Source organism: Hetaerina americana, unplaced genomic scaffold (genome assembly GCF_022747635.1).
Source record: "Hetaerina americana unplaced genomic scaffold, ioHetAmer1.1.p SCAF_5, whole genome shotgun sequence".
Lineage (NCBI taxonomy): Eukaryota > Metazoa > Arthropoda > Insecta > Odonata > Calopterygidae > Hetaerina > Hetaerina americana.
In genome coordinates this window covers 58,261,011-58,288,777 of record NW_027287095.1, presented here as the reverse complement: position 1 = coordinate 58,288,777, position 27,767 = coordinate 58,261,011, and the positions used below count along the sequence as shown (strand labels likewise).

At 36.2% G+C, this 27,767-nt stretch overlaps 1 protein-coding gene across 2 annotated transcripts; it reads right to left on the bottom strand.

Moving 5' to 3' along the window:
- On the bottom strand, positions 1 to 27,767 carry Oat (Ornithine aminotransferase precursor). Of its 2 annotated transcripts, XM_071592179.1 has the most exons (8): positions 27,634 to 27,767; positions 19,119 to 19,282; positions 18,421 to 18,565; positions 16,506 to 16,730; positions 9,794 to 10,017; positions 9,144 to 9,395; positions 6,734 to 6,989; positions 1 to 4,262 (listed from the first exon to the last, which is right to left on the bottom strand). In XM_071592179.1, exons 2-8 carry the CDS (start codon positions 19,155 to 19,157, stop codon positions 4,099 to 4,101), a joined length of 1,305 nt encoding a protein of 434 aa, XP_071448280.1. In that variant the 5' UTR covers positions 19,158 to 19,282; positions 27,634 to 27,767; the 3' UTR covers positions 1 to 4,098. The 2 variants fall into 2 exon arrangements, with proteins under 2 accessions (XP_071448280.1, XP_071448281.1); XM_071592180.1 differs by lacking the exon at positions 19,119 to 19,282 and having other exon boundaries at positions 2 to 4,262.

Sequence of the window (27,767 nt, the reverse complement as noted above, 5' to 3'; positions counted from 1 at the left end):
GACACTTGCTGAAACAATGGCAATAGTGCAAAGTAATTTATTACATGGATATTGCCTACCTATTGTGTCCATGTTCAGGCTTCAAAATAGCAAAAACATCTTTCAGCAATGTAGGGACCACCTAGGCTGATCTCTCATTATTTTATATTCTTTAAGTCTATTTGAACATTGAAAAAAATCAACCTTAGTATACTGAGCCAAAACACATGGCAAGAAAATCAATTGCCTCGAGTTTTTGCCGGAAAGTATGCATTAACACTAGAACACCCCAGGCTATGCTCATCTCACCAAGAGTGGTAAATTGGCCACTACCATTGCTTTATTCTAAAATTTACCCATCTTGGTTTGTATTTAATTTTTTCTTTACTACAGTATTGACAAAGTTTATGAAACTATGCTTCTATTTTAAACAGCTACAATGAAATCCAAAATTTAGGCCTTTTGTCAATACACCTCCAAAAGAAGAAGAGTAGCTCATGGTGGCAATTCCCTCAAGTGCTCTGTTCATCAACATACAAAATGTGTTCAAAAAGTAAGGTGACTTCAAATTTTAATGAAAGAATATTTATTTACTCTTCATTATTCAATTTGTCCCCTTCAAAGTAATCCCCCCAGATATAATACACTTTTACCAATGCTTTTTCCAATCTTCGAAGCAATTCTAATAAGCACTTTTTGGTAAAGCCTTGAGCTCTTCCAGCGATGCAGTTTTTATCTTCTCAATCGTTGCAAATCTCTGCCCTTTCATAGGACTCTTCAGTTTTGGAAACAGGAAAAATTCACAGGGGGCCAAATCTGGTGACTATGGTGGCCGAGGCATGATTGTGGTGTCATTTTTGGGCCAAAAAATCTCTCACAAGCAACGATGAGTGAGCAGGTGCATTACCGTGATACAAAAGACATAATATGTTTTTCCACAATTCCAGACGTTTTTTTTCATATGGCTTCTTGCAAATGGCCCATGCCTTTAAGGTAATACTCCTTCCTCACTGACCGTACAACCTTTTGGTAAGAACTCCTGATAAACTGGGTCATGGCAATCGAAGAAAACAGAGAGCAAAACATTAACATTTGATCAAACTTTGCATGTTTTTTTCAGTCTAGGTTCTCCTGGGTTCTTCCATTGGGATGATTCTGCTTTGGTTTCGATATCATAACCATATACCCATGATTTGTCACCAGTTATGATACTTTTGAGCAAATCAGGATCAACACTGATGTCATTCTACAGCTCCTGAATGATACTCATGCAACAGTTCCTCTGGTCAAAATTAAGCCATTTTGGAAAGAACTTTGCTGACACACGTCTCATGCCCAACATATCCAAAAATATTGCATGACACGAGCCAACTGATATGCCAACATCGTCAGCAACTTCTCTAATAGTGATTCGACGATTTTTCAAAACAAATTTCTTTGCTGCTTCAGTGTTTTAATCTGTTGTTGATGTGCTGGGACGTTCAGAGCTAGGTTCGTCATTGGCATCTTCTCTGCCATCTTGGAAAAGCTGGTACCACATTTACACATTTTTATCTCATAGCAGACTCACCATATGCCACTGTCAACATTTTAAGTGTTTTAGAGTACTTCATACCATTTTTTACACAAAATTTGAAGCACATTCTTTGATCCATTTTTTTTATAGCAGAAAATCGCCGAGCACACCAAAACACGTCTGACATTTGTATCTGTCAATAACAAACTAAATATGCTATATTGTTGAAGCATAACACAAATATTTAGGATATGTGCACCAATAAAACAAAACAAAAAAATGGAATGTAGGTTGCCCGCAAAATTTAAAAAGTCACCTTACTTTTTGAACACACCTCGTACACACCCCATTGTCTCTGATCAACATATCAATCACAGCATACCGTAACCAAGGAATTCTAGTGGTTTGGAGCTTCAAACATACACCTTTTGTTTGTATGTTTATGGTACCAAAATCAGATGGTGGTTTCTGCATCATCCGAAAATTGTTCCCCTGGGCAGCACACTGAGTTACATTTAAGTTTATCTTCCTAGGGTCTGCGCAGGACTCGTCACAAATGTACCCCACCACAACCAACTAAACTAGTATCTTTAATCACCTTCAAGTCGAGTGTCTTTCATTGCACAGATGCATTATGGAATAAATTATAATGGTACAAAGTATGTATTTACCCTTCTGCCCATTATGGACACTCTTTAAGCTCAGTTTTCATGCATCAAGTTTTGTGGCACTATAACCAGTGCACAGTCAATGCAGGTTGCACTGCTGCACCAGCTGCCCCTCTCCCAATTCTTGCAGCATCACAGTAGTGGGAATGAGCAAAAATCTATTCTGGCCACCCGCTATTTGTTCATCAAAACACATGGGTCATCACCATCTTCTACTTCCTGTTGTCACTGCCACAGATGAGAAAACAGGATGTGATGGCAAGGCAAAAACAGAACGCAAACCTGGATGCATTATAAAATAATATCAGTTCTTCAATTCTTCAAAGTGTGCTTGTTCCTGTACTTCTTTTTTCATGTACCACAATCTAATATCTCCTATTTGGATGAGACACTACACTACTCTGAAATTGCATCTCATCAGCAGCTTAATAACACATTTCTTAGGTCAAAAGATTTTCTTATTTAAGTGAATTTTAGAAAACCTATCTGGGTTTAATGAAACTTAACTCAAGAATTTGGTTAAAGTTTTAAAAACAGTCAACCAATCCCTCAACTTAATCAATAAGGTCCCAGCTCAAGGATCTAGAGAAATCTACTGGATAACCAAAGGGAGCTGGGATTGTTGATCTTCCTGATATCACGAGTGTTTCAACATAGTCTAAAGAACTGGAAATAACCATTAGAAGGCAATGTTTTTTTAAGTAATGACTCTTCCCAGGGCCACCCATGAATTGACCTGTATACTTTGGGGGCATACGTTCATTGGCTATTCAAGCCCGCCAACATATATGGATCCACAATGTACATACTTGCAACATTTACTCTGAATATGATATTGCCCAGCTAAACACTAAACAGGTGGTTTATCTTGAAACTCCTAGGTATTTCAAGTCTTAAGTATTATATTCAACCTCATCTTTTACTTCTGCAAAATCAGTGATTCTGTAATTTAGTAAGCCATCTTAATACTTTCTCCAGTATTTTTTTTGCATTAAGTACATCACTGTTGACATGATAAATTCTGCAATTTTGGTGCTATACACTTCAAGTCAATGAACAAGATAAAATACACAAGATATGAATTATGATTTTCTACATTAGATTTGAGAAAAAAATTAAATTCAGAACAATAAACACACACTCATTTTGCCCAATGGTTTTTAACAGAGACTTTTTTAAAACAGACTTCTATATATCAGGAACTTACTTTAAAAGGTATGCTTTGTGTTCACAGTTTAATAGGAGTTTGATACTGTTGAGGATTTGCAGATAAAAAAAGCAGCTGAACAGTTTTTCTCTTCAACTTCCTCTGCTGGGAAAAAATACATTAGTTTTCCATAATTTCATCCTTAACTAGGCTCAATCGACCAGATTAACTGACAACACTTCTTTTAGCATTCCAATTTACCAATTGCTTATGGCATAACTTTGACATATATTTAGGGATTTACTCAGATACCACCCAAAGATAACACAACTGCATACTTAACAACAACAAATTTTATTTTCAATGAGTAAAACAACATTTCCTCTTAAATGGAAAATTTTGGGAAAAATGCTCAAGTAAAACAATTTCAAGCTCAAATATTGAAAGCACAAAATGATTACAGCAAGTTAAATGCAAATCAATGCAAAAGCAAAAAATGCACTCTATAATAATTTCGGAAATTCCACACAAAATATAATCAAATTTTTCATATAAAAGCAAAGAGTTTAAAAAAAGGGACTCTTTAGATATCACAGTTACGTTAAAGTCTTAAGTATCAAAAGTCTTGACTTAAAACACACATTGACTGGATTGCAATTAGAAGATCCAAAATATAAATAAAAAAAAACCAGAGAAAAAACTTACTTAAACCAAAATATTTTTGATTTTGTGGATGGATTATATAAAGGAAGTTGCCATTTCGCATGAGTGACATCAACAACATTTTGTTATTTTAAGTTGAGAATAGTATTCACAATAATTTCAATGCATTTGTTCAGATGCTCTTCGGTGATGACTAGAGGAGGAGCAAAACGGATAATATCACCATGGGTTGGCTTTGCAAGCAAGCCATTTTCCTTTAGCTTGATGCAGATATCCCAAGCATCATGCTCTGCAAAAATAAAACAAAGATCATATAAATAAACAAAAACTTCTTCCTCTAAATTAAAAACCTAATCTTTCATTTAATCTACTTCATTGACAATGAGGTGACTGCCTACCTTAAATGCAACTACTGTCATTTGCTATTTATATAACAAAAATGTGAAAGAAAAAATTTCACTATGAAACATAGAAGCAGCATTGAACACTGATATTTTGTTTCTGCCATGATTTTAGAGAAAATTTTCATTAAAAATTTATACACAAACAGAAGGGGGATACAAGCAAGCATCATTGCGCTGGATTAAATGGAAAAAATATGCAACAAAAGATATGAGTAAATACATGCATTTACAAGAGCCAAAGGAGACATTTTACTTTTACATCTCAGAATTTATGGGCAGGAATAATCTATTTTAAAAACACATGGCAGCTGTATCATTACAGTTATTAAAGGAATATTTATTAATTCAAACTTAGTAACTATAAAAAACACATTAGTTTACAATCCATGACATACTGATTACCTAAAATGACATATTTACTGACTTTTACAACTGGTCGATTTTATTTAGGATAAGATTTTACAGTAAAGTTTGGTAATTTTGTGGAAATCAAGAAGAAAAAAGTTCCCTGCCATGGGTGGAATTCGAAATTTCCAATGAGAATTAATTCAATCATATAACAACCAAGAGCTGACAACTATAAACAGAAAACACAAAATAATACCCTTCCTTTTAAGCGTAGGTTAGGATAATTATTTTGATGGGGATGATTCACAAATGGGTATTAAAACAATACTAAAATGTTGGGCACACCATGAATTAAAGTCTGGCAATGTTTAATGTTGTGAAAAAGGCCACAATTTTACATATCATTAAGAGCTAGTTAAATAAAGCCCATGGCATTTAAAATTTAATATTAACAAAAAGAAAACATTTAATTGGTACCTTTTCAATGTAAGAATGATTTAGTTGAAAACAAGGGGACCAGACAATAGGAGAATATTCTAATTTACACTGCAAAAGCTTAATTGAGGGTCAAAACAAAGACTCAAGGTTTATAATTATTGATGATTTATGAAGAGGAATGAAGAAGTTAAATTATGATTATGAAGTATTTTTGGATATAAACAGGAGAAGTTATCAATTCATACTTCAAATGGTTAAATTGCAGAAAATTGCCCACACATGAAATTCAAGTCCTGCCACAAAATAAAACAGACAGACTGTATTTGTTTGCTTAAATAATTTTAAATTACGAGTAAAGAGAACAAACTAGGCATTAGAAAATGTCTTCATCATGCCATATTGATAATATATACTTGATGAAACAAAAAGCAGTGGTCCACAATACGATCCTTCAAAACACCATCAGTGGAACTGAATGGATAAGAATGACTATGTAGACAGTAATCATGAAGGGCCTACCCAACATATGGGTGCACTATATAGCAAGGTAAAATCAATATTGGGAAGTAGGAAGGGAAGATCTGTGATAACAGTTAGACATAAGTCGGATAAGATAATAGTTGACACAGAAACGATCTCTCTTGAATGGAAGGAATATACAGAAGATCTGTAAATAAATTAGGCCAACAAAGTTAGACATAGAAAAGGAACATGACATAGAGGACGATGGCTTAGGTCCAGGCATACTCGATGATGAGATAGAAGGGGCTTTAAGGGAGAGGAAATCAAACAAGGCCATGGGGGTGGACCAATTCCGGAGGAAATACTAAAAGGTTTTGGAAAATGGGAGAGGAAGTCTTTAATTTGTAGCATCTATGAGGAAAGAATATGGCTGGACGATTTGTGAGATCAGTGTTAATTTCTATTCCAAAAAAGATAAAGGCTACATTATGTGAGGACTACAGAACAATAAATTTGATTTCCCATGCAGCTTAATTTGTTCTCAGGATCATAAACAAAAGGATGGAGAGCAAGGCAAATGATTACTTAGGGGATGTACAGTTTTGGTTCAGGAAGGGGAGAGGTACGCGTGATGCCATTGCAGTGATGAGATCACTAATCGAGAGGAATATATCATACAACCACGAGGTATTTGCCTGTTTCATAGATTTCGAAAAAACGTTTGATAGAGTGAATTGGGAAAAAACTAATGAGTATAATGAAAAAAAATATAAATATGGGAACGGTAATATTGGATATGTAATAAAATATTTTATTAACAATGGATTATTTCAAAGTTCCAAGTGATTAGAAAGAATATTCACAAAGGCATGCTAAGCTATACGAAATGAGATGGCATGCTATAAATGATAAATATTATGACAAATTATTAATGGTATTCTAAAATTTCATTTAATTTTTCTCTCCTCCAGTGCTTAAAACCAGCTAATTATATCATATTGATTTTTCAAAATGTATTTAACTGGCAAAATATCTGTAATGATAACATGCCAACACAAACCTCTGAAAATAAATGGAACCTTACAATGATAGTATTTTTATAGCATACCTGAGTCAATGACAATTGCATTCAGAAGTCCTTTACCACGAATAATTGGCACAATACTTTGAGGTAAACACTTTCTAAGCTCTTCCCTGAACTTATTGCCAAGTTTTTGGGCATTCTCAGCAAGATTCTCTTCAATCAATACCCTCAGTGCTGCAAGTGCAACCTTGCAGCCCAATGGATTTCCTCCATATGTCGAGCCATGCTCTCCAGGCTTTATACAGAGCATTATGTCATCATTGGCCAAAACTGCAGACACCTGAAAGTGGGTAAAAGATAAAATGCAGAACTAGCCAAAGACAGAGTACACATTGGTCGTAGCACAATATTCATACATGCATCCACTGCGCACCAAAGAAATAATTTAAAGTATAAAAACATGTACTTGAAACCGTAGACATTTTGGATGGGAAACCTTTTGAAATCAAATTACAAAACTACATCATCAGAATTGCGTGAAGGTTTATGTAACAGCAATTGTTGATAAATTTGTATCAAAGAAAGAAAGGATTACATGGAGTGAATGCATTTCAGAGCTATTTTTTCAAAGCAAATGGATACAACCCTCAATAGGCTGGTGTATAATGCACTCACTGCCTAATTTGCACATCATAGACTCAAGTTTATGGGCATAGGGTCTTCACTGTAAGATTATGATTGCAGAGGCATATTAATTACTCTAAAATCCACAGCCATTGTTTCACCTAAAGACCAATTCTGCTACTCCCCCAAATATACAATAAATAATTTTATTTTACCAAGAGCTAATGAGCTACTGAGTCTCAACCAAGTGCATCACCATCAGACACTCCACTAGGCATTAAATATGAGGTTAATGAGACAATAAAAATATCTCTTCCTCTGTAAACATTAATTCATGCAGCCTATGATATTCAACATATTTTCACACCAACAAGACAGATGTACATTGTTTCCAATAAATTCCTGTCAACAAAAAAGTCATTATGTCATCAAGTTAATTTAAGTGGCATGGCATGAAGTCCAGAGTTAGGTGTTCAGCTAATGATCGGAGGGTACCCAGTTTCGAATCCTGGGAAATGCCTTAAGAGTGACAATATCTAAAATTCAAGAAGTATGACTCTACAACGCCCGATTTAGTGGGTTGTTAAATTGTGGTATGAGGAAAATAACTTACCCCTAATTTCCCTACTTTAACAGATAGAATTTCATGGGCTATAGGACTTAAGGCCCACAAGGTGAGCTCAAATTTGAATTATCAGCAATAACCTTCTGGTGGATTACCATGGTAACGCAATAGACAATTGAAGTAACTTTATCTTTTAAACAAGATCATATTTATTACGCTCCCTTTCTTCTTTTGCCAAAATTAAACACTGGGTACAATATTCTACATCTTCAGGCCTCACCTGCGATACTGATTAACTGACCTGGGAGTCTGGCTTTGATTATCACTGATACCAACGGGTACCCTAAGCTTCACCCAGGCAGTTTTCTAATTTGTACTAGATTTTTCAGGAAAAGGAACTGGGCCTCCTAGCATCACCAGATTTCGCTATTTTCACACCATGTATAGGGCTTCGACTCTAGGGGTTCCACTCTCACGTATCAAACCAACCTTTAGATTGACCATTGTGGTTTTTGGCTCACAATATGCAACCAGTATTACTGTTGTGATGCCTAGAGACTTTTTGTCAAAGGGGTGTGTCAATTATATAATAATCCTGGATAAGAGAAGGGTAGTTATGCAGACAACCAAACCTGGCTCCATTAAACAGAAAACAGAGAAAATAAAGCCTAGGAAACTCATTGAAATGGAAACACAAAGCTATACAAACTACAACAAATGAACAAAATTATGCAGGGCAAACAATAATAACAAATAGCACTGCAATATAACAACAAAATCAAGGGCAGTACCATAAACTTTCGTGAGGTAAGTCCAAACGGTGACCATGTTCAACACTATGGCTAGTCATTCACTCTCCTCTTCCCCTTCCCTCTTCTATCCTCTTCACTTAATCTGACCCATGACGTTGCCCCCTTTCCAGATGCACTCCTTTATTATTCATTGGAAGGGTGAGAGATTATTATCTTCATGTTCCACAATTATAGGGGTGTCTCATTATTTTCATCCCATCATATTATAGATTGAACCAAGTTTAATAAAATAATTTAGAATAATGAATGATCCATACTTGTTTAGTGCCTACCTCGGTCCATCCCAAACAAAAATATAGAAGACGAGGAGCGTTAAGATCACAAGTGTAGGCCAACCACAGCCCCAGAAGAGGATGCAAGGACAAGGAGAGTTGCAATTCAAACAATAGACAGCCATTCAGTCACATGGCATTCCTCAATTAAATGCAGGGTTTTATCCCTTGAGGGCACAAGCCAACTTAATTTACTGAACATATATTAGATTCTTTCATACCGGGTACAAGCCTCCGGATAGTGCTTTCCCCAACAAAAGAATATCTGGCTTCACACATTCATGGTCAACAGCCAAGAGTTTTCCTGTTCGGCTTAGTCCAGTCTGCACTTCATCTGCAATCCACAAAACATTATACTTGGTGCAGAGTTCTCGAACACCACGCAAGTAACCTTCAGATGGTACTACTACTCCTGCTTCTCCTTGAATAGGTTCAACCATAAAGGCACAGACATGAGGATCTTGTAGGGCAGTCTGTAAGACAAGATTCATTACAAGTTCATAAATAAGAAATCCATTGTTTCCTGATCTGAAAGCAAAATGGACATTGTGCACAACAAAAATAAATGTAATAAACGAAAATGAAAAACAATTGTTTACAATGAGTACCCTACATTTCTCAAAATTAAGACTCCTAGTGGCCTATACATCTGGTTTTTGCAGAACTGTAAAATCTGAAAAAATGTGTTCTTCTCTCAATAACAATGTACGCCCAGTTCAAACTATGATCCTTTCCCTTTGTCATCTGCAGGATATGCTATGGTTGGACCTCAACAAATTTAATTTACAGATATAACCTAACATATCACCCAATTTCTCCTTCCAAATTGATTTTCATTGCTTGTTAAGTTCAGTATAATTAGAGTGCTTACCTCCAAGGTTTGCAGGTCATTGTAGGGTACTGTACAAAGCCCAGGCATAAAAGGTCCAAAGCCTTTGAAAGAACTGGGGTCATTTGATGTAGAAATAGCAGACATTGTTCTTCCCCAAAAATTTCCTTCTGCAAAGTATATCTTTGCTTCATACTCAGGAATGTTTTTTTTCATATATCCCCATTTCCTAGCTAACTTGCATGCTGTCTCACCAGCCTCCACACCTGAGAATGGAAAGATGATTCTTTGAACACAAAATAGGAACACATGACAGCCAGACATCTTTGTTACATTAACTAAAAGTAAACAACGTGCCTCGTGACAGCATGTTTTTGCTGACACTCTGATAAATATAATTTTACTTGTTGCACAGATTGGGCTAAGGGCTTCTGAGGTATAACATGGACATAAAGATACAAAAAATAAAATCCTAGCATTCAGAAGAAAGAAGATGCAGGAAAGTATTGTGTTAAGAGAAGAGAAATTGGAACAAGTGGAATATTTCACCTGCCTAAAAATTAGCATAACATGGGATGGAGAGACTTAAAAGATATCTATGAGAAATTAATTCTATCTAAATGACTGTTTGCGAAGAGAAGGCAACTACCAAGTTCAACAAAGATAAATTTCAGATGAGGCATCATTATATGACATTATTTAGGTGGAGTATGGTGCTCTTTGGTTCTGGGATATGGATTTTCTGATTAGCAGAGTAGATAAGAATAGGAGCCTACAAAAACTGGGACCTTAGATAGGCTACTATGACCAAACGGAGAGATTAAATGAGAAATGAAGAAATATACAAAGAAGTATGGGAGAAGACAATATGGATCACAATGAGAAAAAAGAACCAGACATTTTGAGAACACTTCTGAAAGACAATATCTTATTTGTAGCACAATAGATGTGAAGATAGAACAAGGAGAGCCAGGGAATGAACTAATACACCAAGTAAAGAGGGTTTGCACAATGCAAAGAGGGTCAACCGTAGGCCTATCAGGGCATAATGGTCGATTGAGTGGTAAATAATTGGTTGACTTGGAAAAATAGTAACATGGAAATTCATGTTAGTAAATGTTAATCCATCACATTTAACAATATGGTAAACGTAGCCAAAAGGGACAACAAATTTTCTGAAAATTTTATCCCTCAATGCAAGTGCAAGTACTTAGGGTTTTATTTAACCAGGGCTTTAAGGTGAAGATCAAATGTGAATGTTATCGCAAGAAATCTTTCAAAATGCTACACTGGGTTATGAGAAACCCCAAAGGGAGCAATAGAGCAACTAAGGAAAAGGCATAAAAAAACTCTCTTAAGACCGATTTTAGTGTTTGGGTCACATGTCTTAGTGAAAAACTGGAGAATGTACAGAGAAAGGCTGCAAGATATGTGTTAGGGAAGCACAGGAGGATGGAGAATATGATATCTTTAAAAATAAGATGAAAAAGAAGCACTCTGTGGAGTGTTCCATATGATTAAGGGAGAAAAAGCTTGGGGAAAATTCAGGAAGGATGTTGTAAATCCTACTTTTATAGGGACAAATGATCATAAATAGAAGATGAAATGCCAGGTGCAAAGTACAAATAAAAAAAAAATTTCCACTCTCAACAAAAGAATCATTAACTTGAACAATACCCGCAAAACTATTTGAGCCCTTCCCAAGCAATGCAACTATATTTAAAAGAAAATGTAAACATTTTATAAGATAATTGCATAAAAATGAAATTTTATGCAAATACATAAACAGCATGCACCTGGCAAACTACCGACTTGTAACTTTCCTAAATAAATAAACATTTACATGAAATACACATGATGATGTTTACGAGTTATTATTTTAGACCTCCGATGAGACTGTGGTACAAATGGGTGAATAGGGTATACATTCACTGCAAGAACAGTCATAATTTCAATTATCCCTCAGCTATGCTACACTTTTAGCGTGATGAGTTTCAAAATAACATTCCAGAGTTTGGCATTAGCCCTAGTCAAGGGAGCAAGTCATGAGAGAGGAGAGAAGACTTGCAATTTGATCTACTTGCGCCCAGTTTCTGTGTGCTGATGACTTGTATCCCATTTCCTAATTCAGAATTTTGTAAAAGCCAATTCAAAGTCAGCCCTGTCTTGAAAAATATAAAAATAAAGATACCTTTTTCAGGGAGAAAAAATTCCTGAAAAATGTTGAATAGACAAGTTGTCCAAATGCTGGACATGCTTGACGAAGATATTTATGACACGGATGACAATTAGAATTCTGTACCTTGCTCCATTTACAAATCAAGTGAGGCACACAATTCACATGATGCAGAGGCAGCATAAAAAAAGTAAAATTAGTAAAAACAATAGCATTGATTCATCACAAAAAGAGTGAAAACATCACCACCCAGCAAAACTGTTTTATCTCGCTCATCCTCCCTACCAGGACTTCCAACAATAATTCATTTCTTGAGGATTATTTCGATTCAAATGATCGTGATAGCTATCATTACGAAGATGATGATGAAAAAGCAGAAAGTGCAAGGACAAATGGTGATTTTTACCCGGTGGTCAAAAGAAATAATGAAAAGAATTTCATGAAATTTTGCAGTTAGCTCCATGGTCATTAAAGACTAGTCAGAAGGCAAACCCAGCAACTTTTGCATGGCTGCAGTTGATGAAGTGATTAATAATTTTGAAATGGATGAGTGCATCTGTATATGCCAGACTGCATCAGTAGGAGGACTGCCTTCAAGGGTGGCTGAAATGACACATTTGCAGTCTCACCACTTGTATGACATTTGTGCAGATGCCTTTCAAAGATTAATAGTGTCAAGATACTGAACCCAAAAATACCATATTTGACAGCATATAAAATTTCTGTTAGGCACACAGTAGAAAAAGCTTTCACAGTCCATGCATAAGGGCGAGTAATTTTTTTAAAACAAATAATAACACTCAGTAAGAAGAGCACACACTGATTTGCTATGATCAGTTTTGATAAAATATGATTAGCTGACCAAGTTTGCTCAACATTTCCCTTGCACCTCTTCCGTCATCGCAGATGTGAGCAACATGATATTCACGCCACATAATAATGATGAGCTTCATATAACAATCTCAACTAAAATATAGTAATCTTCAATTGAATAATAAATATTATACATCGGTAAATATAATGATATAACTATAATGGAGTGAAAATAGATAGTCCTGACAATCTGAGGTAAAAATAACATTCAGTATTGAAAATTTACCCAAGGAGCTTAAACTTTCACACATAAGATGCAAGTGATTTTTTGAACCATTGTAAAAAAACGGGGCATCTTACATGCCATCAAATGTTGTAAATTTCCTCTATATCATATTACATAGAGAACTTAGCTGAATGAAAGTCAAGGCCATGTCAAATAATTGATAGGGCACTATGAAGGCTTCTGGGGAGTTTAGTGAATGAAGATTTGAATCTTCAACTGATAGGACATTTCAAACCTCTTTACCACCCCACTGAAATGATATGCATTGACTAGACATTGACCACTTTTGATGGTGACTTGTTATGAAGTCAGTATCTGAAATAGGAGATGCAAAAAATTGCATCAAACTCTTCGAGGTACCCATTAGGCATGGCTGCACATTATTGCTAAACAGTAACTAAGCAGGGAAAAACGATGAAGTAAGAACAATAACACAGACATAAATACTAATGAAATTGTGTCAACTTCAAAAGAGGGGCAAGCAATACGCACTAAAAATGGCAAAAAAATAATCAAAAAGAACCAGAGTGCCTAAGTGATTGATGACATAGAGGTATGAGAGGAAGGCAACAAGCTGATGAATGAATACATATAATTATCATCACATCATTAAATAAATAGAAAATATATATTTTACCTCATCAAAAGATTGATAACCAAAACAAATGTGCAACTGTTCATATGTGCAATAACTAATCAAAATACTTGACATATGTGGCATTTTATAAAACTTTGTTTACCACTTAAAACTATAAAATTTCTTCGTCCTGAACACCTTCTGTGAAAAGTAATTTTAACTTCAGATTCATTTAAATCGGAATGAATAGATCAGTATTCAACAGTATATGGTATGGGTGAATTTAGTAATGTTTTTAGAAAAAAATAGACTGAAACAACAAAGTTATCACACCAATAAACAAAAATAAAGAGGTAAAAAAATCTTGCACGTGATATGCGGAAATTGAAAAACCAAGCACCTTCTTTTACAATTTAGTCTGAAAAGGTAGTTTATCACACTCTAACTATGGCCATATAACCCTGAATTTGCAAAATAAATTTGCAACTGAATCTATTTATTATTCTAAGATAACACTGATCGAAAAATTCATTCTATTTTTCAAAACAACTTTTGGTCTATACCAATAACAGTTTGTATCTACCATAAGCATCTAATCTGTACGCAAATACATTCACAATCCAGGGTCCAAAAGTATTAATTTATAGCAAAGGCTCACCAGTATAATGGATAAATTTAATGATAATTTTTGAAGAGCTACGTAATTACCTTGATATGGTTCAATCAATACAGGTCCTTGAGGAGGGATACTTTGGAAGTATTTAACTCTTCCACAATTTTCCCCAGAGTATGCTAAAGACTGCATCACCTTTAATTTATTAATGTCAAATTTTCCCTCTTGAAAAATGTCAAAACTTCAGCCAGGAGTGCTCAGAGGAGCTATAAGGGATACACCAGAGCCCTCTGAGTAATTTTAACCTTTATGATGTTATGAGGAGGTGGAGTAATTTAAATAGTGTTGCAAATTTGAGATATGTAATTACTGGCTGTGCGACATTGCTAAATAACTAAGCCCAAAAATAATTATGTCATCAATCAATGGACTTGATTAATTATTCAATGACATTAACTTTCTGGTGTTCCTCTCTGAGAAATACACTTATAGAAGTTGAAATCTTCCATTGCTAAGTAAGCTATTAAGCGGATCCTATCCATTAATTCTTAACTTGCTGCACTTCCTAACCACAGAAGGCTTTGAGAAGAGTAAATAGTGATCTGTTACTCAGGGTTATGGATGGATAAATGTAAACTAGCTTTTTAGTTAAGTTTTTAGTTAAAGCTGCATAAAATGAGAAAAATATTATTTCATGGTTTAAACCTTTAAATCCCTTAGATAATAAAAAAGTTGCACACTTTAATCTAGTTTCATATCGATGTAAAAATAGAAGATTAGACTAAAAGTAACATTTTAATTGGGTTAATGCATTTTCAATGTCTATATTTGACACCACTAATCATATCAGGTTACTTACTCTCAATTGGTATAGAGCTGAATGTAGTATACATATATTATTGGCCATTATTTCTGAAACAGGCATAAAGCATCAAATTTTTACATGTTAAATTTCAATTAGAATATTTCACACAATAATGTGTACCTCATTGTTTGATTTATAAAATCAGTCAAGACAAAATCAGGAATGTGCACTTTATATTTTCAAAACGGAACTGAGGTACATGTTTATCTTTAATTATGAGAATATCATTCGGACGAACATAAAAGAAATTTTTGAGTTTTACTATAATCCTCTCTTTAAAGCAAAGATAAAGAGAGGAATGCCGAAGCATATAGAAGAGCAGAAGGGGAAAGGATCATAAGGACAACTCTATGGCAAAGAACTAGATGGACTCGACACATCTAGAGGGATGATAATGGATTAGTTAGAAACATAGCAGAAGGGAAAATTAAAGGGTAGATCTCACGAGGAAAATTAAGAGAAAAGTACATAGGACAAATTAGGGAGGACATAAAACAGAAAAACTATCAGAAGGTGAGAGAATTAATACTGATTAGAGAATAATGGAAGTCTGCAGTAAACCTATCTTAGGATTGAAATACTGAATGTAAGCAGTTACATCATATTAAACCCTTTAATTCCTTCAGCGGAGCATCTAGGAGGTTGATTTTCCCATTTTACATGATTCCCTGATTTAATGACAAAGAAACACAGCTTTTATGCAAACATTTGTATGGAATGCTAAGCTGAAAAGTCATGGATCACCTGCTTGATATTTGGCACATACCAAAGTTGCCTCCCTCTCTCTCCAATTGTGTGTTCCAACCTTTGTGTTCCAATGCAACTGCCTCTGACTAGTTATAACTTTGGGAGTCGCTGACTCACAGATAAAATCCCAGGATACCTATTTCCCATAAGTTGGATGGTATAGATTGTTTTTCAACAGTGAGTAGAGGAATAATACAGTATATTCTAATCATACATCCTTTCTGAACCTCACATATTGACAAGTGCTCACAGTACCCTTTGAATCATATGCTACAAAAGATATGGAATCCTTTGAATCATATGCTGCAAACGATATGGAATCTATAGGTGTGGAGTTAAAACGATTAGGTAAAGAAACCATGCTGTAGTTTCAAACATGAATAGTTCTTGCAGCTATAACTATCTACCAGAGATTTGCAAAAGAACAAAAAATGTACTACTGAGAAAGATGAAGATTAATAGATTAGCCAACAATTAAATTCACTTCACAAATTTAGACAGTAATTCAGTAAACATTGTTGCATGCACAAAAATGCATGATATTAAATATTGAATGTTTGTCAACTGGAAAGTTAACAGACTCAAAGAAATGTCATATTTTTTTAAATTTCTTATTTCACTGCATCGCTCATGCAAAATCTTGATCTAGCATATCTACAAAATTGAGTAAGTCTTACCTGTGTTCATGGGCAGTAATTTCGTGTAGCCAAATAGTTTAGTAGCATACTCTTCGTACTCGCCAAGGGCATCCGAATAAAATGCACGTGATGTAAGAGTTAGTTTATCTGCTTGTGAAGTGAGAGCCTCCACAATTTTTGGATGGCAGTGTCCTTGGTTAACAGCAGAGTAAGCACTTAGGAAGTCATAGTACTGCTTTCCTTCAACATCCCACACAAAAATGCCTAGAACACATGACATAAGTTATTCTAATGCCTCATCAAAAATGATTGATTCATGCACAACTGGAAATAAGGCACAAATTTCCAATAAAAAATTGTTTTCACAATACCCACGTATTGAATTCAACCGTTCACATTCATGTCTCCACATGATTGGACAATCATCATTGTAAATTATATAATAATTATAAAATATATTAATACTTCATGAAAAACACAACCTTGGCCCGATTTTTTTCAATCTCAGCTAATGAGTTTCAGAAAACCTTTCCCAACACAGTACCATAGGCCCCAATTACATTTGAGGTTACATGAACGAAAGTGAATTTAGTTAAATTTCCACCAGCTATTTTTAAATCATATGAAATAATAACATTACATGGTTTTGAAGACCCATAAAAACCAACACACATGGCTTGAATTTTACAGTCACATGAACTTTTTAGAGAAAACATTTATTTGAACTTTTGGAAAATGCAAATTGTTTCAAATTAACTCAATCTCATATGATTATATATTATATGCTATTTAAATGCCAAAGAAATATGCTTTATTAAACTCTGCAAATACCTTTACATTTGGGCTTTTAAGAAGACATACCAACAAAACCCTTGTATCTAGACATCTACGATAGTAGATAAAACCATCAATTTTCTCAAGCACAACATATGTTAAATGTCCAAGCATTGAGCAACTTGTCTTTACAGTTCTGTCCCTAGCCTGCAATTTGGAACTGTGAATAATCAGATGTCAGTGAAAGACAGATGTAGCCACTTCTTATTAAACCCTCCTCATACCCTCAGAGCAGCATCAAGGTGGTTTATTTTCCCATTAGATGTGATTCCCTGATTGAGATCCATGAGAACACAGCTTTTATGTGCATGTTTGTAGAATGCTAAGTTGAAAACTCCTGACTCACTGAATTGATATTTGGCACCAAGCAAGCCTGTCTCTCTTTATGAATTAATCACCTTCATATGTCTTTCCCAAGGTTCCATTTATTAAATATTGATAAAGGGTCTCAAAAGTCCTAAGTTTGCAATACAGGCTGGTATTAATCATTACTAAAATGCAGCAATTTAAAAGAAAGTGTACGATAAAAACTACATAATGAGGTTTGCGGTACATGATGCGTCATGGTACATGGCTACTTTCAAATTTTAATTTTTCTAATGCTGTACAAATATTCACTCACTAACAACAGTTTAAAATATGACAACTGCATTATTTAAAATTAGGGCCACAACTAATATTTCAAGCTAAGATATTCGTTGTCTTGATTTTCAGTGAAATACGGGATGCATGTACTATCAGTGCAACATAAAAATATTTAATCTATATTTTAATAAATATACCATATATATCAACATTTTTATCCTCACCCAAGAACTGAAAATTGAAACCATTAGAAAAAAACAACCCAAAATTTTCAATTTATTTTTTATTTTTATTCAATTAATATTATTTATTCAATTAATCAAAGGGTTACTACCTTTAGCTTCTCCCGAGTATATGAGCCCCAAATTGTGCGCACCGTCATAATTCAATGTACTCACGTATGCGCGTAAAACCTATTTAGTTACAGATAACTTTAAAGCCCTTGTTCAATTTCCACGCAGAACAACCAAATTAATTCAGCAAAAATTTAGAATGACTACATGATAACACTAAACCAGCATATAATGTGTATTACCTTTTCCTTTACAGAGGGCCACAGGAAGTGGATGGTAATTGTGTGCACCATACTTGTCTTCCCTTGAAATCACTTGCATAGACGATATACTTGCTCGGTTACCGCTGAATTGAACCTCTCCATTCATAGAAAGAAAACTCTTCCACTGAAATAAGACCATTCTAGCATAAATTATGGTTTTATCAACACAAAAACTTAAACGTTCAATTTAATTCACAGTCACCAACACTTAGCACAGCACGCACATACGATTAACACATCCAAACAAAACAATTGCTACTACCCTAATTACAGAGTAGTTTCGGTTCGCGGAAAAATTAATCCCTTTGTTAGTTCTTACACTGTAGATCTTAATGACTTCAATAATTCAAGAGAGCGAGCTATAAAATGATTCCATCAGTTAGTGACAAATAAATTAGAAGTAAATGCATTATTACATGAAAAAGTGAAAAGTATAACGACAGTATGTGACTGGCCTGTGTATCAATGAAAACCCCACTTCAAAAATCACAACACGCACAAGTGCACGGGTAATTTTAATCGAATCGAATATTGGAGAGATCATACGCAACAGGTTGCATTGAACCAAGGCCCGGCCAAATCCACTGAATCACAACCACTTTGAGAAATAGGTAAGTAGTTAATGTACAAATACTGCGCAATGTCACGACTGAAGATAGAAGAAAACATGAAATTACCAAACGCTTTCCCAGGTGGATATTCCATCTCTTCATCATCCTTCTAGACGTGACCGCGATCTAGAGCCGAAAGAGCTTGCCGTCCAAAGGCGGGAGATTCTTATATTTACTACGGATGCACCCCCTTCTTCTGCGATTAGATACCACCTTTGATACCCTAGTCACTATGGGAGGGGTAGGTTAAGGAAAGTCAACACACACATACACAAACACACGTCCCTTACAGCCCTACGTTAAGCACTAGCAATTGCCTCCAATGAGGGAGCCACCACCCAAAAAATAAATTCAACGTAAACAAGAATATGAGAGGCGGAATGGCCACAAGCGCAAGGTCAACTGGAAATTATAAGCCTGACCTTGCTACCGCTACCGCCGGTCAACAATCATCTGACGTCCCAGACATTGCATGATGTGAGCTTACACGGCAAAAAATATTCCTCTCATGATTCTGAAAACTATTATCACGGACGACTGGTGCAATCCATTCTCTAATAGCTACCGTCGACAGCTAAATCGAACCTTGTCCGGGAACAGCCCAAGATAAATCTATAACCCCTGTAATTTCGCCATTAATAATTAAGAGCCCATCAAACTGATCCTTCCTACGCATCAGAGACATTTGATAGGGAAACGTAAAATGTTTCAATAGGGTTTTTATGACTTCCAGAGCATTCACCTATGACCCTAGATGGTCGTTCAGGGGAATTTCCATAAATTTTCATTGCTGGCATATAAAGTGCCTTTATAGTTGGGGTACTTCGGTAATCAAAGAGATTGGGCGAAAATAAACTAATAAAATTAGAATTGAATCGGATAGAAATGTCAATTCTCATTGAGGCATTCCTGGATACAAAGCAGTGGAAATACGAGGGTCATCCGGAAAGTAGTACCCGTTCGTGCCGCATGAAGTGCTGACGACGCGAGTAGCCGCTGGACGAGGTCAGATAGCTTCAGTGGCTTGTCTGCCTTCTCTGAGCCAAGTTGCGTGACGCTAGCATTGCCTGTGTTGTTTCTGTGATTGTTTACAATGTTTAAAAAAATTGAGAACGCCGCCAGTTGTGAAGTGAGGGCAGTGATTAAATTCCTCAATGCAAGAAACGTTCGCCCATGTGATATTCATCGCCAATTAAAGGAGGTGTATGGAGACAATGTAATGGACGAGTCGTCTGTTCGGCGGTGGTGTCGCAACTTCCACATGGGGAGGGGGAACACACACGACGATGAGCGTTCGGAGAGACCGTCTGTCATTACAGACCAACTGGTGAGCTCAGTTGACGAATTCGTGAGGAACGATCGGCGCGTCACAATTGATGACATCTGTGAGCATTTTCCCAATGTTTCTCGAACAATTGTTCATGAAATTGTTAAACACCATCTGCATTATGCAAAAATTTGTGCAAGATGGGTCCCTCGCGTATCTCAATGAGCTGGCGGCGAAGGACTATGCAGCAGGAATACAGAAACTTGTCACACGTTGTGACAAATGCCTTAATTTGCTTGGAGATTATGTTGAGAAGTAGTTTAAAGTATCCTCTTTCAAATAAAATTTTTTATGTTTGTTAATATTTACTTTTGTGTCTTTATTTCACGAACGGGTACTACTTTCCGGATGACCCTCGTAGTTACGAAAAGTTCTCTTACTTCGATGCTACTTTTACTAATACTGAGAAATAAACCGTCATTAGGGACAGCGATGTCAAACGCACAATTGAGACTGAAAAAAAGTTCATATGGCACTTTTCTATTTAAAAAACAAAAAAGCTAGTGGGTAGTATATTTCATAGTGCATAATAATGCTGTCGAGATGGTAAACACGCCAGATGATGAGGATGGCTCAGGCATTCGTTATCTGCTTACAACACCTTTTTCATGTTAAGCGCTAGGAGGTGCCGCTGAGACAAACAAGAACTTGTTCTAGATGCAACATCCGCATATGATGTTTGGATGACGACGGCACAATTTTCATCCTCATAGGATAACCTCTAACACGCAAAAGTTACAATAAAAATGAAAGAGCGAAGAATCAGGTTTTCCTGCAGTCCCTTGATGACAGCACTTAACGAGAACAGTAATGACAGTTCCCTTTGCAAATTTAAGTATAACACACGCTCACCGAGTATAATCATCTCTTGCATGCCAACATTACCATAAAAATGAAAGAGAAAGCTGAGTTAGGTTTTTTTACAGTCATTTAATGACATGATTGAACAAGATCGGCAACGAAAGTATTAATTCAAAATTCAAATACGATAAATGACATTTGTGCAGAGATCGGAGAGTATCATATCCCTGAAGGCCTAGTTAGTACAAGGCGGGAATCTCTAGTCAAAGGTAATTTAGGTCAAGAACCACAAATGCCCGGAAAACACCGAAAATGAGGCAGACCTCTCCATGGCAAAATCGCCCAAGCTCTTTACCTACAGATACACCATTCTTCCACAAAGAAGAACAAATGTTTCAAAAATGACACAGCGATTAGAGATGAAATAACTAGGCACATCAATCCCCTATGACATGCTCTGAATAGATTGAGAACAAGGACACAAACATGTACATCGAACAGCATTAGGTAAAACAAGTTTCAAGAAAAAACATGTCGTGGTAATAAGGAAGTTCATTCACTTTCAACTTATTTATGTGAAAAAGGATACCTATTATAAGGACCTTCGGAAGATATCCTTGTGAAATTCAGGAGAGACATCAACGAAACACACAATCGAGAATACGCCGACGGTATTCCGCACTGATCACAAGGGTTCTTGTAAGAACACAGCGAGACGATTTCAAAGGGGGAAGACAGCTATTTAAAAATAAACCGCGCTCAAAAATAAAGAAAATCAGCCCAGGAAAATCAAACACGCATATACTATATATCCGACCATGAGCATACCCCGAAGCAACAGATTGGGAAAATTGCTGATATGATGTATACGGTGTATATAGATCACCTATTGCATATCAGTTGAAGTACGTTCCTAATTCCCGACCCTCCCAATGACAGCAAATAATACTGCATTTCGTGCATGGCTGACGACGCTGATGGTTCATAACGACGCAACAATGGAATAACACGACTAAAACAGATATACATATTGAGAGGATTGTTCGGCGAGAAAAAAGTGACTCACAGCCGTTAAAAGAGATGATATCATAAAGTACTTAATTCCATTAGTATTGAAAAAATAACAGGACTTAGTCCATCGCTCTGTAATAACTCTAGAAAATAGTTTTCTCCATTGTAATTTCAAAGCATTAGGGATTCATTTGCCCGATTAGGCGCTAATAATTTAAAGAGTTGTGTTGCAACTCATCACAATAACGCAAAAAAGGTTTTCATGATGAATTTTCAGTTGGAGGATGAATAAAATTCCTGAATGTATATCTGACTGAAAGCGTCAAGTTTTCGGGTTGAAACTATCGTCTAACTTTTCAAATTAAAAATTTGCTATCTGATGCATGACAAAGCGGCTATTATTTTCAGCCTTGATACTTTTCACTCAAGACGTGGGCATCCGATCTCTCTGGGAAACCGTAAGTGGCACAAGTTAAGGAACCGAGACACCGTGCTGGTGTGTGAACGTCACACACCGTTGGGCCCACTACGAATTAGGCGAGCTCTACCCTCGCCATTCAAACCAACTTCGGGTGACTTAGCAATCCGCGATTTGCTGTGATTCAGCAATCGATAATAGTAGTGCACTGTCGTTTAAAGAACCAGTGAGCCTCCAAAACCGTTTACTACAAAATAATAAGAATATAGCTTCCCAATGGCATGCGACCCCGATAAGGTAATCCGTAGACCACATATAGCAGTGTTGGGATACGACATAGCATTCCTCACAAAGTTACTGATCGCTTTTGCAGACAGCCGATTTTAAAGTTTAACTGTTCACTCGTCCGAATTGCAAGAAAACTCAATTACAGCTTCTCGACGTGAAAATACCACCAAGGTACATTAAGAATTTGAAAAACAACAGTACACGTGGAAAAATCACAATGAATTTTGATTAAGAAAACATTATGGAGAGGAATGCCAGGTAAGCATGTTTACCTATATCGTATAAATTTAGTGATAATGGAATTTCAAATTTCTCCGAAACCAAAAAAGTTTACGAGGCAACGCGAATGGACCAGACGGCGGCAGTTCAGCGATGACCTAGACTTTCACAACTTCGCGGCCGATAAATTTCATCTGTTGACCACAAATCCAGGAACGCGAAGAGTGGAAGAAAGTAATTCAGTCTCATTGAGCCGTTTGATCTAGTGTTTCACACCGTCAATTCACAAACGTGTCTTGCGAAATGCAGAGTGAGACCTGCAAAAAAATGTCAAGTAAACATTGCTTTCACTGCATTTGCGCGGACTAACAAAATTGAGCGTTTTGCCTTGATATAGGGTGTGAATTATGGAGTAGTCCCCAGGAAGGAAAAACCAATCCGCGTATCGCATTCACAAACAGCGTCTAAATAAACTCAAACAAGCAGTCGTTCGCCCCACTAAGTGACATTTTCGCATGCACGTCTACATGAAGAAAGAAAATAATAATGTTGCAATATGACAAGAGACAAGTGTCGGTTTCTTTTGGCATAATTCCGAAACTTTCTATTGCGGATTCAAATGAAAGACTGTCATTTTTCCTAACATTGGATGTAACTACTTTTATAATCAGATGGTAAAACTGTGAACACGGGATGAACACTAATGTAAATGTTACACACATTATGCATGCGACTGAGACTAGTTTATGGGATCCAACTTCCCCCATTTTCCACGAGTTTTCTCTCTTGCGATGTTAGGGCATGACAGCACACGGCAAGATAAACATCACCGTTGGTTCGTCCCTGATAGTACGTACATGGAATGGCCAATTTGTCACTCAATCACTTGCCTTCAAAATTTACAAAAAGTCGATTTAATCGGAAATTCCCGCACACCAACCATCTTTTCCGACCACAAGGGAAAACATTTGATAAATTTCCTGATGTAGTGCCAAACTTTACAATAAGGAGGAGGAGTTCTCTATTTTTCCAAATCAGAGGCTATCATGTGACACGAAACCTGAATTTTTAGTGATATGGTCTAGTCATCTTTTACAACTGGTATTCCCCCTTTCCACTCAGAAAAATTATTAACTAAACATACCGCAGTAATCGATATTTATAAATCATAAAACATAACGATTACAGCAGGCAACGAAGGTTTCTGGGTCTCATGTAATCACGTGCCACTGAAACACATTTAACGCCATGGTCCAGTTTCTCAGGGCTAAAAGTCAATTTATACTTGCACCTGGGCATGCGGAAATGGTTGATACTAGTACATGACATAGCGAATTGTCATATCATAACTATGTCTTGTCAATCACACGAATATTTACTCGACAAATGATTGGGTTAGACGGCCAAACGCTTTGTTTTGACAACGAAACGAAAAAAACTAAATACTCAGCCCTGAGAGGCGTCGGTGATATGATTTTTTTAACAACGCTTCGCGGTAGTCTTCAATATAGTTGGGCATGAGATCCAGTGCGATTAAATCACTGTTTGGCGACAGAGATATCACCCATACATTTGTTAATCTTGCCGACAGTATTTCACTCCGTATCGGCTAGGAATGCACTAGAGAGGAAAGGGAATGAAATTAGTACTATCGATATACTACATTCACCACCACTTTATCACCGAATTGCTTTTTCAGCAGATAATCTTGATGGTTTTAAATGTCTGGTTCCCCGGAAAATTAAAATTCATACGAAATGTATGAGAATCGCATATCTTAAGGCCCCACCAGGCACCTCGTCCACTGTGTTACAATAATAACAGGTCCACTAACTGTGAGCTATTTAAATGATCCCATGACCCAAGTTTGAATCTCGGTCAAAAACTGGCATTGCCCGTGAGAGGTTCCGCCGAGGAGGGAGATTAGCGGTCACTGAAATCAAAAATCAACACCGTGCAAACAAGTGATTCTCCCATGAATCTTCCAGGAATTGGGAGAGCTACAGAGAACTAGCGATAAACCAGTTGGATTTGTTTGAGAGTCCAAGGTCCTACGGCGCCTCTGGAGACATACAAGACGTTATCCATGCTTAAATCATGCATATCGTTGAACAAGTAACCCGTGGTACATGTGAAATAAATGCATATCAGAAGTGAAGCCAATTTACGACAATTCTTTTCCCAAGAGTCTGTGGAATTTAGCATATTAATTTTGTTCACGTGAACTCGTTCTGACCCCCTTTCAGGTAGCCTCTGGTCAGGACTACTACATTTCTCAGGTCAACTTAAGGACCCAAAAACTTCCTTTAAAATACAACTATAGTATTGACACGGCGATTTCATGTCTTCTGAGGTCTATATCCCGAATCTTTAAGAGTCGATTCATAGGGTCAACCCTCTCTCGAGTCCAGATGTCAACCGCGTGTTTTTAGGACTTCTCTTCATACGTCATTCCTTCAAAAAGCTTTGCAGAAGCTTCACATCGCAACAACTTTTGTAGCCGTTCCAAGTTCATATCCTTGATTCTCTCAACTAAAAACGTCAGCGCTGCGATTATGGTATTTATGTGTGATAGTGCTATCGCTACCTACAACGCAATTTACATCTTTGGCTGGAAGGAGTAAGCAGTAAAAAACGTCGAACTTGACCTCGGCGCATGAAACATATTTATTTGAACAGTCAGAATACGAGAAGAGTCAATTAATGAAGAAACCTATAAAAAAACGCTGAAATTGACGCTTCTCATCTCAGAGCTGAATACGCATAGTAAAGGGAGTTGGCAATTCCCCTTGAAACGAGGAGAATGTAATCCTGAGTTTTTTTATTCAAGGTAACACCTGAGATAAGAAGTAATTTTTTTCTAATACAGTTAGAACACTTAATTAGTACTTAATCCTACTGTTCTAATTATTTGAAGATACATATAACTAATGACGTAAGGATCCTCTGGGAAAAGATGATTTTGAGGATCGTAAGATCAAGATCCGCGGGTCGAATTGTACATAATACTCACGGAAATAGTTCAAAATGTGTGCAGCACATGGTTGGAGTATTGTGTGTGTACTAATGTTCTTCGTACGGCACCAAATAGGGGCTCATAACACGAGAAAAAATACCACTCGAACGGAATTGAACACGGGACTTCGCCGAGGGAAGCATTGTTGTTTTCTATCAACTCAATCAATATTCAGGAATAGTTTTAGTTCTGGAAGTAAGTTTAAACGTAATAGTTCTGGAAATTCATTTGTGGGAGGTAAAAATGAGAGTGATAATAAGTGGCGATGACTTGGAAATATATTACAAAGATTATTTCATATCGTGTGGAAATGTGATAATTTTCACAGGCTGAAAAAATGGTAATGCTACTGGGATTGCTCGGAAATGTATTTTTAGGCAGCGGGCGACTTAGAGGGGTGTGCTCGATATGCTTCTTCACTAGAGCTCTTAAGCTGGCGATACGAGAAACCTTGATTAGAATGCAATATTTCAACCATTTAATTACAGACTAAAGATCGTACTAAATGTATGAAGTCGCTAATCATATATTCATACCAGTTTTGGCATTCTATTCAGCAAACTAAGAAGTCGATAAATATCAGTGAGTAAAAAGAACGCAATAAAATACCAACAGATTAAACTAAAAATTGATATTCATACTCTCGGTATCTTACATATAACAAGCGAGAAAACAATAAATATCGGTCATTAATTTTGTAAAAGTCACACGATGCCCGGTGAAAATTTTGAGGCAGCACAATTACAATCGGTACTTCTGGGGCGGCACTCTGCCACTAGGAGCTGTCGAAGGCATGCAAGTGGAACAAAATTAAACCTTTTATAACTTTCTACTCGATGCGAACCCAGTGAAAAAACTAACATTGAATGAGGAGTAGTAAAAAGTTATTGGTCGATGTTTACCTGATATCAGATATTTCTGAACACCTTTACTAACTAAATCTTCACAAAATTGTTTTGATCTGAACAAATAATTGAGCAATAGACGTTAGCATCGGTTTTCTAAACAATTGCAGATTCAACCATGAAACCCTGTATTATAGTTAAAATAATGATGTAACAAGGGCCATTTATTTTTCAATGACAATGTTTTGTACTAAATACATACGACCATATTTTTCATAGCCATATTAAAAAGCACCGATTACATGAAAACTCCCATCTCCAGCTAATAAACAAGGTTTAGGGAGAAAAACAAACAGATGGAAATGCACCTTCACACCAAAGGCACTGAAAAAATATACAAATACCCCACTTAAAAATGTTGATCAATCAATTTATGTACATAAATGAGGTTTCCTATGCATTTTTCAGCAATTTCGGCTTGCATACGCGTGTTAATGTATAAAATGCAACAATTAATATATCAGTACCCATTCGTCAGTCGTCGAGGCACCAAAAATTAAATTACTACAACTAAATTACTTAATATTTTAGACAAACAGTCGGGGAAATTAAAAACATAATAATATGATTTGTCGTATAAAAGAAACTTATATTACCTAAATATCGCCTTATTATCTGTAGTACAAATATCCAATGACGACAACACAAAACCATACACACAAAATAATTACAAAACCTTGAAACACATCCCTAACAGCATGTTGATCCATGATCCCTTTTCGCAGATTGC